Here is a 15,036-nt window from a genome sequence, read left to right as displayed (position 1 = left end):
TTCTTGTCTCCCCTGTGTGATCACACATATACTTATATTAAACATATATATCATTTTCACATACCAACTCTAATAGGATGAAAATATGAATCAAGAATGCAGGCTTAATTGGATCCAAGCAAACAGATAGCTGCTGAACAAAACGTTATTTAATTCCACAGAAAATGAAAAAAGACCAACTGCAATTTATCTTTGAATGTTACTTTACACTAAAGTTAAATAAAATGATGCCTTTAAATACAAAAGTACCCTTCTATTCAAATGGTGCATTACGTACTCAGATGTTACACTGTGGCTCATGGCACCAGCAGTTGGAGAGTTATCTCTATGGATATAACTCACTGTTAGTGATGGGTGAATCTGTGGCTGCCGCTGGCAATCGCGAGAATTCGCCGCAAATTTGGTGACTAAGTTTGCCCATCACTACTCACTGTGCTTGATAGTGTCACCTGCTCAAATCAGCAGCACTGCATACAGATATATTGTACATAGAAAAGAGTTTTAGCACAAGTTGACACCAGTGTTACCAGGCAGAAGGGAAGAATTCTACAGAAACCAAACCCAGAAGATGCAGAAAAAAACAAGAGAGTTCCCATTTGCTGTGTAAATAAATAATATATCAGAGGTTTCAAAAGCAGGTATGGGCCCCATGGAAATACTAAATATACTTACAGACTTTTCAAGGGTTCCAGCTGAATCAGATTGTATAATACGTTTGTTTAAAGAATCTATAAGCCTTGTGAGCACTAAATTGGGTCGACCTAAGTGTCAGGAATTTAGGTACCCAAGATGAAAATACTCCCCATATGATTTATCATTTGTGTCACTCCAGCTACTGCAAAATGAATCAATTAGTCAATCAATAAGGCAACTTATCAATGTTTTGGGGCCCTAAACTGAATTTGCTGTGGGGTCCATTAACAACTAGTTACGCTACTGCCCCTAACTGTAAAACAGGCCCGGACTGAGAATCTGTCTCTTCGGGCATTTGCCCTAGGGGCCGCTCTATATTTTATTTAAGTGGGCCGCTCCTCACCTGGAAAACAGCATTGATTGCGCAGAAGCTCTTTCAATTCAGCCGATGGGCTCTAGGACCGCTGCGCCATCCAATCTCTCTCATGGCTCTGCCCCTCCCACTCCTCTCTGGTCTCACGCTGCTGCTGCTGCCGTGCTGTGTGAGTCCCAGCAGCTCAGAATGGAGTACACGTTGGTGTAAGTAAGGCCCCACAGTATTTATATTTCTTATCTGAAGAGCAACCAGTGTCTGGCATTACCTTTTATTTTAACTGTAACCATGTACATTAAATCCAGTTTTAGTAATAAAGCTATGCATAGAATCATTTCCATTGTACAGTCAGTTCTATTGGGGAAATCAGAGCACAATAATAAAAGCCACATAAGTTCAGTCTGGGGATCCAGCCAAAGATTCTATTGGGAGGTGCAACCAATAACTTTATTAACAGTGGTCCATCTTGTTAAATCAATGCTTATTTAACCTTATATTGCTTGTTATTAATGAAATAAAATGGCAGTTGCATTAAGTTAATAGAACAATTCTGTGCCTGTACAGATAATATTGATTTCTCTGTAGTCAATTCAAAGCTGGATGTGATTGAGAAAGGTTCTGCTAGTATGCCAGTGCCATCTGTCAGTTAAATCTATGGGAACAAAATAACTTTACTGTCCTAGGCCAGAGAAAAAAATAAAATGTGAAATAACAGCAAAGGAGCAGGTTTTAGTTAAGTGTGGGGGGGAGGCTAACAGATGCTGCTTAGCTCAGGATTTTTACAACTGCACAGTGAGGCCCCCGTTTCCGCAGATCCTACTAGGGGCTGTCCACCTTCACCCAGGACACATCCTGGCCTCCCTGGTAGCAATGGCCAGGATGGAGGGAGAGCAATAAGCACTATGGGAACAAGCTTTGTGGGGCCTTCAGGTACCTAGGTGAGGGATTAATAGCAAGCTACTGGCATGATGTTCCCCTGGGCATGTGAAAATCAGCTAGGGGGAATGTGCCACATTGAGTTTGGGGAGAGTTACTGGAGGAGAAAGGCCATGACAGAAGCCTGCATTTTTCTCTATAACAGGGAGAAATTGTGCCTATAGTAACAGTGGATAATAGTCTCTGGGAAGGGAGTGTGACTGTGGGATAGCAGGTATAGTAGGGAGAGATGGTGCCTATAGTAACAGTGGATAATAGTCTCTGGGAAGGGAGTGTGACTGTGGGATAGCAGGTATAGTAGGAGAGATGGTGCCTATAGTAACAGTGGATAATAGTCTCTGGGAAGGGAGTGTGACTGTGGGATAGCAGGTATAGTAGGGAGAGATGGTGTCTATAGTAACAGTGGATAATAGTCTCTGGGAAGGGAGTGTGACTGTGGGATAGCAGGTATAGTAGGGAGAGATGGTGCCTATAGTAACAGTGGATAATAGTCTCTGGGAAGGGAGTGTGACTGTGGGATAGCAGGTATAGTAGGGAGAGATGGTGTCTATAGTAACAGTGGATAATAGTCTCTGGGAAGGGAGTGTGACTGTGGGATAGCAGGTATAGTAGGGAGAGATGGTGCCTATAGTAACAGTGGATAATAGTCTCTGGGAAGGGAGTGTGACTGTGGGATAGCAGGTATAGTAGGGAGAGATGGTGCCTATAGTAACAGTGGATAATAGTCTCTGGGAAGGGAGTGTGACTGTGGGATAGCAGGTATAGTAGGGAGAGATGGTGTCTATAGTAACAGTGGATAATAGTCTCTGGGAAGGGAGTGTGACTGTGGGATAGCAGGTATAGTAGGGAGAGATGGTGTCTATAGTAACAGTGGGATAATAGTCTCTGGGAAGGGAGTGTGACTGTGGGATAGCAGGTATAGTAGGGAGAGATGGTGCCTATAGTAACAGTGGATAATAGTCTCTGGGAAGGGAGTGTGACTGTGGGATAGCAGGTATAGTAGGGAGAGAAGGTGCCTATAGTAACAGATACCCTACAGTATAATAAGGATATTAGAAGGGGTTCTGTACCATATAAAGACACAAGGCTGCAGAATATTTAACATATTTTACATGTATTACACTTAAGTGAGAAAGGCAGCCCTTTATGCACATAATTCTTTGCAGTTTTATCCCAATAAATGAGTGGATGTGTACAAGATGATCATAACTTTACACGTGGGCTGCTTTGATGTTTTTGCCCGGGCTGCTTTTTACTCCCAGTCCGGCCCTGCTGTAAAAGTATGCCTGAGGTATCCCCCTGTACTAATCACAATTCAGCAGGAACAGACCCCTCACTAAGCTTCCCCATAGACTGTATTGAGAGAAACCATGAAACGATGCCAGCATTGGTATCTTCCTGTATTGAAAACAATTTAGCAAGAACGGTCCCCCATGTTTTCCCATAGCATAGTCATTACAGAAAGATGCCATCAAACAATGTCAGTATACTTTAGGTATCCCACTGTGCAAAGCACAATTGAGCAGGAACAGCCTACTCAATAAGTTTACAAATAGCCTGTATAGAGAAATACTATCAAGCAATGCCACTATACACATCCCCTGTACTAAGCAGACGTTCAGTGCAGCCATCAGGGAAAGAGCTGGGCTCCCCTTGACATCGCTGAAGACTGCGGCCATTTCTGAAGTCCCGAACAGCCGAAATGTGGAAGTGCCGAAGCCGAACTCTCGAAGCGGTGAAAAGACCCGAAGTCACGAAAACAGGCGAAATTGAAGTCCTGAAGTGGCAAAAAGACCCAAAGTCACGAAAAGAGGCGAAATTTAAGTCCTGAAGTCACAAGTTGTTTTTTTTTAATCCCCGGCCACCAATGTATTATTATAATAGGTGTATTATTTTAATATAAATATAGGCCCCTGCCACCAATGTTTTTTTAAAAAAATATTCTTTGGGGCCCCATTTTTTTTTAACTTGTAAGGGGGGCCCAGGTGCTAATTGCTCTAAAGGGGATACAATGTAAGATGAATGGTTAGCTGGCTTCTAATATCCTTATACTATAATTTACAATAGGGGGTACTTTATCCCTTATAATACATGAGTGATACTGAGAGTAGCCTGCACAACTCAGCCTGCAGCCTTGTGCCTTTATATGGTCAACAATCCCTCAGTGACTTCTAATAACCTTATCATTTACAGTAGGGGGTACATTATCCCATTACAATATGAGTGATACTCAGATTCCCATATGGGGTTTGCAGTAAAAGACACAAGTTTGTATTAGAACATTTGACAGGCTAATGGTATTGGATTTACTCTCCATGGTACTGAATACAACATAAATAAAGACAACAGTATTGGCTGACTTGCTGCATTAGATGTATAACAGATATAGATAAATTTGCCACATAAGGGATGGGGAGTTTATGGGGATATTACAAGAAGATACTCTCTCTAAAAGCAATAACCTCCCTCATTTACTGTATGTATCAGCCACAAATGGTACTGGGAAGAGCAGGCTGTATTTTGTACTTTGACACAGCACAGAGTGCACTATTGAAAGTTAAACCACAGCCACTTATGGCAGGCCCCTTTATTAATTTGGTCCCTTGCCCCCCAGTGTGGCAGACTTGAGGTCTGGCATACAATCCCCACCTCCTAATATGCTGGTCTGTGACCATATAAAGACACAAGGCTGCAGGCTGAGTTATACAAGGAACTCAGAGTATCACTCATGTATTATAAGAAATAGTATATTAGTGATATTCAAAGTCACTATTGTATTGGACCAGAATATCTGTGACTGCTTAATTTCATTACATTAACAGTGTACATAAACCTAAACTCTCATACCTTTTGCCAGCCGTTGTTCATCTGCATGTACCCCCTTTCAGAAGACATCTTGGGTTTGAAGAGCCTCAGTCCTGCTGAGATTTTCTCCACAGCTTCCAGTTGAAAAGATTTTTTCCTGCTCTTGCTGAACATCTCCCACATCAACACTCCTAAAGGAGAGACAAAAGAAATGTAACATTAGACTGATCCACCAGAACAGAGAGCTGGGCTAAACACTGACCCTCACTACAGAATTTGGAAATAATCAGCCGGCCCAGAAATATATTGAACAAGATGAATTTCTGCTACTTACCAAATGACCACATGTTGGATCTGCAGCTGTAAAGTCCAAAGAAAACTTCTTTAGCCGACCATTTAACAGGGAATTTGTGGTTGTCTGGGGTCAATTTCCCACTTGCCTATGCACCACAGAACATGAAAGGGCTTGGAATCCACAAGTAGCAACAACTGAAAACATGTCAATAAGAATTATTTTCAATACTGGGTTAGAAATGTGAATGTAATTAATCCCCTTTTAACTATCTACACTCACATGACATGTCTGTAAGCAAAATAGTCAGCACAACTTTGTTAAATCTTCTTACTTTGTATGGGTGCAGGTTCTCTAGTGGCCACTTCCCACCAGCAAATGCATTACCACCCGCCCGGTAATGCCCTATAAGTGTGAAATAAAGGCATTTTTATAATAACAAGACATTGTGGTGCTGTTCATATCGAATCCCTGCTACACTCACATGACACACAGTCAGCTTTGCGTGAGCATGTATAAGTATATAAACTCTTTAAAGAAAGCATTTATAAATATGTCAAGTTTAAGTGAAACAAGCCCTGTAGAACTGTATGTAAAGCATACCACTTATCTTGACAACACAGACGTTGTGTGATTCTTTGTACATGTGATATTTTCTATGTCTAGCAAATGGGGCATTACTAGTGAATAAACCAATTGTATCTGGTACAATGGAGAGAGTAAACATGTTAATATCTTTAATATATATATATATATATATATATATACATATATACACACTAACGGAAGAGAGGCAGATACAGGCTAACAGAAAAGAGAACAAAAAGATAACTAGGTAAACATTGACATGTAGATTGATAGATGGTGGATAGACAGACAGATAGATGGATGGATGGTAAGAAGACAGGCAGACAGATATAATGGATAGATATAATAAAACATCCATACCTGTTCAATTATGCTGGTGGTAGTTAACAAGTTCGGGGATAAAGCTGAAGATGTGCTTCTAGGCCAGGAAATATTTGTCTGGGATGCTGTTCTGTTTCACTGGTTACGTGAACAGACAGATAGATGGATAGAGATACCTTGGCGTTGGGAAAGTGCTGCAGAACGTGGGGCAGTAGATAACAATATACATACCCTGTTGTCATTGGGCGTGGGGAGCAGAGGCTTCTTTAGGCTGCAAGGAAAACATATAGCAGCAGTGAGTTACAGAGAGACAAGTACAGGAATTGCTTAGTAATAACAGTAATTCAATCATGGGCTTCAAGTTAGATATTCCTGTGGGGAAGCTGGGAGTTAACTGCATTGACTCAAAAGGCCATAAATATAAAGCAATGCTATGCTTAAATAATAAACTATGTATATACTGCACATCTAAGCAGAAATAAATGCCATATAAACCCAAATCATCAACAGGGTACACTTCCCCTTTAAGAGCAGGGAACAGAGGTGACTTTACAACTAGGGGTTTGACAGTTGGTTTAGTCCGTTGGTTGGCATTGCAGCGAGAGGTAAGTGTATATTTCCCCTGAGAGATTTTCTTGTCAAATAATGCTCATTTTAGTGAAAAAAGAAGGGAAACAGTTTGGTGATGCCCCCCGGGGCTAACAGATACTGATTCTCTCACTGATTTTAGTGAATTTGGAGAATTTTCCCCTAAAATGGACTTTGGAGATACCTTTAATCTTAGCTCTGGTTGTGGGACACAGACCCAGGATTTGGCAGGTATGCAGGGCTGCCAGCAAATATACACTTTTTCTACAGCAACCCCATAAGTAGGTAATTGGGGACCCCTGTGCCTCACGTTAAAATAATTTATTTTAACTTGTATTAATAAGTCATGATTTAAGAACAGGGATGAGAGGTGAATTTACACAGGAATGACAGTTGGTTTAGTCCGTTAGTTGTCAGAGTGGTGAGTGTACTTTCCCTCTGAGACGTTTTTTTTTTGCCAAATAAGCCATATTTTAGTGGAAAAAAGATGGGAAATAGTTGGGTTATGCCCTCCCAGATGAACGAGTGTTGCTTCGATCACTGATTTTATAGAATTTTCCATTAAAATGGGTTTATGAGATGCCTTTAATCTTAGTACTAGTTGGGAGACACAGACCCAGGATTTGGCAGTTATGCAGGGCTGACAGCAAATATACACTTTTCCCACTTGGAGTCCATAAACAGATAACATTTGGGGACCCCCGTGCCTCACCATAAATATTTTATATTTATGCCCAGTATTAACAGGCTCCTTAGAATTTTGTAGAGTTTTATTACTCTGTCCCTGGGTATCTGCCCTGTTCTGATATACCAACCTTGCAACTGAATTTAATGTAATACATAGCAATATTTTTTCCTTTTACAGAGGGGGGGGGGGCAACAAGGTACATGGTATTAAATAATAATGAATAATAATATTTGATTGCTAAATGTTTCCTATAGCAAGGGGGTAGGGGTGAACACTGGGCAATCTGCATCTGGACAGTGATCTTATGTGCTATGTATTCACTCTCACTGTACCAATGCTCATTTTTGATTGGCTGCTATGAGGTACTATATTGTATAAACGGAGGGCCAGTACCTGCTGGGAATGACACAAAGCTTGAGTTTAGGGTAAAATGACCAGATCTCTGCCTTCCTCTGTATTTTATAGGAAATATTAAGTGCTACATGCATTATCCCTGAAGCTAATTTGTCAATTTATTCCTTTTCCTATACAGATTGCTACAGTGTGCGGATTGCTTATTTTTTTTAGCAATATATCAGCGATTTTTGGATGGTTATTTTTCTGGCATCTCCTTAATTCAGATTTTTACATTCGTCTGTGAACACATATAAGGAGAGCCACAATCTAAAGAGGGAGACCCTCCGGGGTACCCCGGCCTTGTGCCGGCCCCTGTATTTTAGCCAAAAGCCAAAACATCTCAGGCTTTTGGTTTTTTTTTTTGTGCTCATCTTCTGTCATCTGAAGGATTTAAGAGGTAATCTTGAAAATTTGCTTTCAGGGTTCTTTTATGATACCCAATTCCCCATATTGACCTTATTCCCCTAATATCGCCTGACACCTATATCCCTACTGAACACCTTTTTGTCCTCGCGCTGCTTTGTAACCCAAATCACATGTGACTTATTAAAATGAGGAATGTTATTTTTGGATACTTTGCCGTGCACAAGACAGGCCATTTCAACCTGCCATCACCTTAGAGGTACTTGGATCTGGTTTATATTCCCTTATATGCCTTGTCTTTATTGTTCTAAGGCTAAACTGTGTTTTGCTTTTGCCCTTTTGGTGTTTAGGCCGGTTTTCCAACAAATCCATGATTTAGTAAGGGAACAAATGCCCCACTTGTTCCAAAGCCCTAAAGTGATGTACAACAATAGATTTTTGATTATAGGATTCCTTTTATCACTCATTCTCAGAGGTTTTGCTATGCTTCCAGCATTATCATTGAGGATGGGTCAGGTTGGCAGTTAATGACAGTTGGCAGCACTAGCTAAGGTTGATACACAGCCTATGCCAATTAGTTTGCTGCACAGCTACAAGTTCATTTTTTTCAGCTGAATATTGAAAAGTACAATGTCATGTCATTTATTAATAGGGAGGGAATATCAGTCAGCTCAGTTTATTAAAGAGTTAATATAATAACACAACGAAACCTCAATTTCAATTTTCAATTTTAAGGTTTCCTGCATTTTACACCATTGTTTTGTCGTCCCACCAATGTATAATGCATTTCTCTGGGTGCTTTTCCCTGATTTCCTGGATTTTAAACCAAAAGTTTGTCCTGTTTCTCCTCTGTAAATGTTACAATTAGTGAAATGATGAGGTTTAAAAAATTAACCAGATGCATATTTTGCCATGGTCTGTAACAAGTCAAGTCCAATTAGTCTGCACCTTAAAAAGTCCTGCACAAATCAGTTATTGTTTTAGGTTGTGTATGTTACTGTCAGAGACTAGGCCTTGCAAATGCTATTTCATAATTTAACGTTAATGCTGCAATGCTTAACCCTTGACATAAACACAGTAAATATTGTATTTTTAGCATAAAACTGACTTCTGGGCTTATATCCCTTGAGTACTTGAAGAAAAAGTTACTTTAACACATTTCACTGAGTTGATATTTTCCCAGATTTTACACATTTTTTCCCGGTCCCCTATAAAATTCAATATTGTATAACATGAATTATTAGGGAGACATTGTGATAAGATTCAGTTCATTCAAGAATTAATATAATAATACATGATTTATTATTGTTTATTAGTGTAATTGGATTCCATCTGCCTACAAAGCACTGAGTGTGGGATGGATTTGGGCTAGAATAACTCATTTCTATAGTAACCCTAATATATGTCACTATTTTATATTTCAGCAGAAAGAGTGATGGGTTGCAAACTCTGCAAATCGTGTGATGTTAAGGTATGTCTGCCTTCATGTTTCTTTATTATTATTTCAATATCCAGTATGAGGACAATTGTATATATGTATATCTGTATTTATATATCACTACTTGTATCTGAAGCGCTGGATAGTTTTATAGTACAGTAACACTAGAAACAAGGAGAAAAAACATGGCAATGAAACATTATTAATATACAGAGTAACAAAGAGTAAGTACAACTTGATAAGAGCCACAGGAGAAAGAAGGTCCCTGCCCCACAGAGCTTATAATCTAAGTGGGCAGGTAACTGACAGTCACAAACAGTAGGGCAGTAAGCGTTACTATTCATAGTGGTGGAAACACTGACCCATAGTGAAAAGACTGGAGCAGATATTGTCCTATTACCCAAGTACACAGAATTAAACTATTAACCAAGGAGCAAGAGCAATATATTATATTTGCAATGGCAGGAGGCAAACGTTTTCAGACATAGATGCTATAAAGAAATTAATACTTTATAATAATATACAAATAAAGTTATTCAATATAGTTAATTCTATAAACGTCTTTATCCCTACAGAACTGTATTGGATCTTCAGACTCTATGTATCCTGTTGTGGAGATACATGAAATCCATGATCTATTTGAGTCACCAGCAGAGTTTGTTGCTTCTGTGAATTCGCTCGAGCCCCTGGTAGAGACAATTTTTTTGGGTAAGTAAAAATTGTGCATTTGGGGAACCAGCTTTAATTATGGTGACAGACTCCCAGTGAGATGATAATGTCGTGTCATTTTTGTAGATTCTCCACAAACATCCAAATCCAGTGAAAAGGACCCTGGTTCTTCCCATGAGACGGGAGAAATCATTCCTTTCAAGGAGCATGAGAGCTCCAAACCAGGAGAGACCAGGGAGAATGATACGGAGGAGATCCCTGAGATGACATCTGTATTGGGTAAGTCAGATCCATCACAAACTTCCTGAAATCTGTAAGTTTGTAAGGTACAGATAATAACACCAACCACTTTTCCATTGCTGTAGATTCACCTGAAGTACCCGAGACTCCTGAAAACGAGGAGAGTAGATCTGAGCCAGCAGAGAACACAGTGGGCACCATCATTCCCACCACTTCCAGTGTTCCATCAGCTGTAAGTAGATCCTTTGCAGATGATGATGAGATGATAATGTCATGTGTCATTTTTGTAGATTCTCCAGAAACATCCAAATCTGGTGAAAAGGACCCTGGTTCTTCCCATGAGATGGGAGAAGTCATTCCTTTCAAGGAGCATGAGAGCTCCAAACCAGGAGAGACCAGGGAGAATGATACGGAGGAGATCCCTGAGATGACATCTGTATTGGGTAAGTCGGATCCATCCCAAACCTCCTGAAATCTGTAAGTTTGTAAGGTACAGATAATAACACCAACCATCTTCCATTGCTGTAGATTCTCCTGAAGTACCTGAGACTCCTGAAAATGAGGAGGAGGAAGGTAGATCTGAGCCAGCAGAGAACACAGTGGGCACCATCATTCCCACCACTTCCAGTGTTCCATCAGCTGTAAGTAGATCCTATGCATTCTTAACAAATAATGTGCATGTCACCATATTGTAATTGATATTAATTCTGCATATGATACATAATACCTTTCTGTTTATTTGCAGACTCAGGAAGCTGAGAATGTCACAGAGACAAATGCTGAGCTACAGAGCGCTGACAGGTATTGGTTTGGGAAAGATTCTCTGTTTTACAAGTTTTCTGTTGCTAAGCCATAATTTGCATATTACTGTTAGAAGATCATTATAGATTGGCAGCTTTTAAGCCTATTCATTCTGCACCAGTGATGTTTATTCACACTTTAGTCTCTGAAACGATTATTAAATATTGTTTCTGTGGTTTTGTTTGTAATCTTTACATTATAACTCATTTCAATTCTTGCTTTATCATCTTCAGAGTTGATCCCAGATGTCCAATGACTATTGAGACTTTCAACTTGGGAAAAGTATTGGGTGAAGGCACTTTTGGAAAGGTGAGTCACTGAGTCCCTAATAAGGATTAGTAAGCAACACAAACATGCAGAGAAAGTAAACGTTTATATTCTCTTATTTCAGGTGTTCCTGGCTGAGAACAAGGTGACAAAGCAACTGTGCGCCATAAAAACCCTGAAAAAGCAGAGGATTATTGCATCAAACAGTTTCAACAGGTCAGTTAAATGGTTTAGTATAAGGGCAGAGGATCTTGACTCTATCCCAGTTCCTTGTGAATAAGATCCCATATTCTGGTTTTATGTTGTGACAATTTGATGCTTCTCCCCACCCAGTGTCTTCAAGGAGAAGAGAATACTCCAGAGGGTTACCAGTATAGAACACCCATTTCTGGTTTCCCTTTATGGCACGTTCCAGACTGAATATCACCTCTTTTTTGCCATGGAGTATCTTCCCGGTGGCGACCTCTTTTCTCTGCTAGCGAAGCATGGTGAATTTGAGGAATCCTGTGCTATGTAAGTATAAAGGGATTTATTTTGGCTGGGGCATGGGTGTCATGTTTACAGTAATATAACTGCAGCATTAAGTGGTGCCATTAATATAGGCAATTATAGAACTGGGACTTACAGACATTTCCATTCACATAAGGCTACACTGTGCAGCATTCTTGTAGATTGATATGCCTGTATCTACATAATAACTCATTGTATTCCTCCATCTCTGCAGGTTTTACACTGCCTGTGTGGTACTAGGCCTTGAAGAATTACATCGGAACAATATTCTTCATAGGTAAGCAATAATGACTGTTAGAGGACTGCGAAAAAGATTGCATATGTTGAATATGTATTTTTAAGTTTTAATTCTGTTTTAATTCTGTTTTAATTCAGAGATCTAAAACCAGAGAATCTGATGGTTGACCGAGACGGATATCTGAAAATTGTTGATTATGGCCTGAGCAAAGATGGTAAGTAATATTTCCACTTTTAATAACAAAACAGAGATAATGCTCGCAGATCTTCACTTTTCTTACAGATTCTTTTTGTGCTTCAGCATTTGGAATTGGAGATCGCACTAGGACCATGTGTGGAACAAGCTATTACCTGGCCCCAGAGATCGTTATGAGGAAGTCATACGACAGGGCTGCTGACTGGTGGGCCCTTGGGGTTGTAATATATGTGATGCTTACGTACCAGGTGAGAACATTGTCCAGATTATCAGCCTGAAAAATCACTGCCACATGCAGAAAACCCGGATTACTAAAGAAATCATTGTTTCTGTTTTAGTTCCCATTTGATGGAGAAACGAATAAAGAATTGTATGAAAGCATCATATATGACGAAGTCGAACTATACGAGGGATTCTCAGAACAAGCTTGCGACCTAATTAAAAATGTAAGTTGTCTCCTGGATATCAGTAATTTTAAATGCCACTTTTCATTGACTTTTTATTACTACCAATAGTAATACTCATCACTACTCCAGTAGGGCAGCGGGACTGTAAATTGTATGTTAACTGTTATTTTCTTTTGTAGCTGTTGGAAAAAGATGCTGAATATCGCCTCGGGTCCTATGAGGATGGTGCTGAAACAGTTAAAGGACACGACTTCTTTCAGGTTTGTTTATATTTTACATATTGTACATCAAGATAGGAATATGCCAATGAATATGGATTAATTCTTGAGTGCTGGTTTACTATAGACAAGCAGAGAGCAAAACAGGGAATCAATTAGGTCAGATACTCACTATCTAATATCTCCTGTTTTTCCAGGATATTAACTGGAATGAACTGCTGGAAAAGAAAGTAGAGCCTCCATTTGTGCCACGTGGTAAAGGCTTTACACAGGGCCCTGAGCAAACCGAATGCCAAGCCTGGATATTAACAACATCGTCTACAGAAATATCCACAGAACAGCAAGCGGCATTCGAGGGATTTGACTTTTACTGAGATACAGACAAGGGGCAAATATGTGACTGGAAAGGGCGGGAGGAGGGCCAGTCCATATACACAGAAAAAAAGCCCCAGTGGGAGGAAGTGAACATCAGATGCCCCACATCAGCAAGTTCTAAATCAAGAGTTGAATGCAAGATCTGCCGTATCTGTACTGTACCAGATAAACGAGAAGGGCAGCTGTAAGGAACCAACAGGCCTAGGACAAAGATTTCATTGGTGGGACCCCTCTTCCACAAGACATTGTGGGCTTTTGATGTCGCGGCACATCCTTTCTTCAAAGTAAGTAAAAGTAAGTCCAACAAGGAATAACAGACATCATCTTGCCAGTCTAATGATGTAAAAGAACAAGAAACCAACACAGCCTGGAACATGGAAGGCAGGATAAAGGGATCAAGTTAGTGGCTGCTCCACAAATTTAGTGTTTCTCCTTTTCCAGGTCTACAGACATCAACCTGCCAGCAACCGGGAACTGGACTTTTGCCAATGCCCCCTACAGAGTGGCACATTTTTGAGGCAGTAGGCTGCCATTATGTACATATTGTTAAATAAGAACATCCCCTCACCAGTTATCACCCTTACCTACTCCTTTTCGACAATTTTTCTTGTAATCAGTTAACTAGTACATGGTTGAATACACATAAGCACATTTATGCCGCTCAGTAGACCCTGCATTCCTTTTCATGCCATCCCTCAGACTGTAGAAGCCGGGTTCTGCAGGCTGCCTGGGGGGTCTAATGGAATGAAGAGGAATGCAGCATTCACCTAGCAGCTTAACGGTGCTCATGTATATGCTCCCATATTCCCCTTTGCTTCTTTTCCTTCTACCACAATTCCACCAGTGGTGCCTCCCTTTTTATTTAAAACATGGCTTTATTTATATATATTTATATATATATATATATATATATATATATATATATATATATATATATATATATATATATATATATATATATATAGGTGCACCCTTAAGCCACTCTGTAGACCCTGCATTCCCTTTCACTCCATCCGTCAGACTGCAGAAGCCGGGTCTGCAGACTGCCTCGGGTCTAGTAAAATGGAATCAAATGCAGCGTTCACCTAGTAGCTTAAAGGCGCTCATGCATATGCTGCCATACTCCTTTCTATGTCCCTCACCCTGTTTGCCTTGATTAAATGTGGCATTGATCCTGGGAGCAAATCCGATTGCCGATAAGGAGTCAGGAAGGAATTTTTCCATCTAGTGAAGCATATTGGCCGAGCTTCCGAGGGTTTTTGCCTTCCTCAGGATCAAAAAGGCTAATTTATTACATCAATAAAGCTGTGATTTACACAGATTAACCACAAAGCCTCTCTGTGTGTTTGTCTTTATTCTGGGTATTAAGGGGCTGGGTATAAAGGGTTGGTTGTTCCTTAAAAAAGCCAGGGTAATAGGTACAGGGAGAGGCAAATGGAAGTGTGAAGCCAATAAAGCCAATACCAATTGGGTTTAGAAGCTGCCAATCTGTTTAGAAGCTGCTGTGTTGTTGCAAGGGTCCCATTTGCCTTAGAAATCAGTCAGTGAAAGGTGATGAGATGAATACAAACTATTGCTGATGAAAAGGGGTAGTTAGAATATAACATTTGGTGTCGTGTGGCATAAAAATAGCATGTAATCATAAGGAGAATACAGAAGAGAGACAGAGTATTTAGGGTCTGGTAGTGTGAGAAG

General features: G+C 40.1%; 3 protein-coding genes across 20 annotated transcripts in view; 1 reads left to right on the top strand and 2 right to left on the bottom strand.

The window, feature by feature from the left end:
* Positions 1-15,036, bottom strand: part of LOC121402808 (palmitoyltransferase ZDHHC20-A-like) — a 157,647-nt gene that overhangs the window by 58,158 nt on the left and 84,453 nt on the right. The window lies entirely within an intron of this gene.
* Positions 957-14,204, top strand: LOC108705357 (serine/threonine-protein kinase AtPK2/AtPK19). 3 transcript variants are annotated; one of them, XM_041589464.1, is made up of 17 exons: positions 957-1,212; positions 7,757-8,017; positions 9,408-9,454; positions 9,997-10,129; positions 10,217-10,369; positions 10,456-10,773; positions 10,859-10,971; positions 11,076-11,131; positions 11,365-11,440; positions 11,523-11,614; positions 11,732-11,911; positions 12,123-12,185; positions 12,284-12,360; positions 12,447-12,589; positions 12,680-12,787; positions 12,928-13,008; positions 13,164-14,204. In XM_041589464.1, the coding sequence occupies exons 3-17, from the start codon at positions 9,419-9,421 to the stop codon at positions 13,338-13,340; spliced, it is 1,806 nt and encodes a 601-aa protein (XP_041445398.1). In that variant the 5' UTR covers positions 957-1,212; positions 7,757-8,017; positions 9,408-9,418; the 3' UTR covers positions 13,341-14,204. The 3 variants fall into 3 exon arrangements, with proteins under 3 accessions (XP_041445398.1, XP_041445397.1, XP_041445396.1); XM_041589463.1 differs by lacking the exon at positions 957-1,212 and having other exon boundaries at positions 7,131-8,017; XM_041589462.1 differs by lacking the exons at positions 957-1,212; positions 7,757-8,017 and having other exon boundaries at positions 9,326-9,454.
* Positions 4,905-15,036, bottom strand: part of LOC121402812 (zinc finger protein 567-like) — an 88,778-nt gene continuing 78,646 nt past the window's right edge. The window contains exons 7-11 of one of the 4 annotated variants that reach the window (XM_041589528.1): positions 6,180-6,219; positions 5,988-6,086; positions 5,322-5,444; positions 5,082-5,236; positions 4,905-4,938 (exon numbers count right to left, since the gene is read on the bottom strand). The gene's annotated coding sequence lies outside the window, so the exon portion shown is untranslated. The remainder of the gene's footprint in view (positions 4,939-5,081; positions 5,237-5,321; positions 5,445-5,987; positions 6,087-6,179; positions 6,220-15,036) is intronic. The other 3 variants (XM_041589529.1, XM_041589530.1, XM_041589531.1) reach the window with 3 other exon arrangements.

The sequence above is a fragment of the Xenopus laevis genome, chromosome 4L (genome assembly GCF_017654675.1).
Source record: "Xenopus laevis strain J_2021 chromosome 4L, Xenopus_laevis_v10.1, whole genome shotgun sequence".
NCBI lineage: Eukaryota > Metazoa > Chordata > Amphibia > Anura > Pipidae > Xenopus > Xenopus laevis.
The sequence above is the reverse complement of the archived record's forward strand: the minus strand, read 5'-3'. Positions and strand labels throughout refer to the sequence as shown.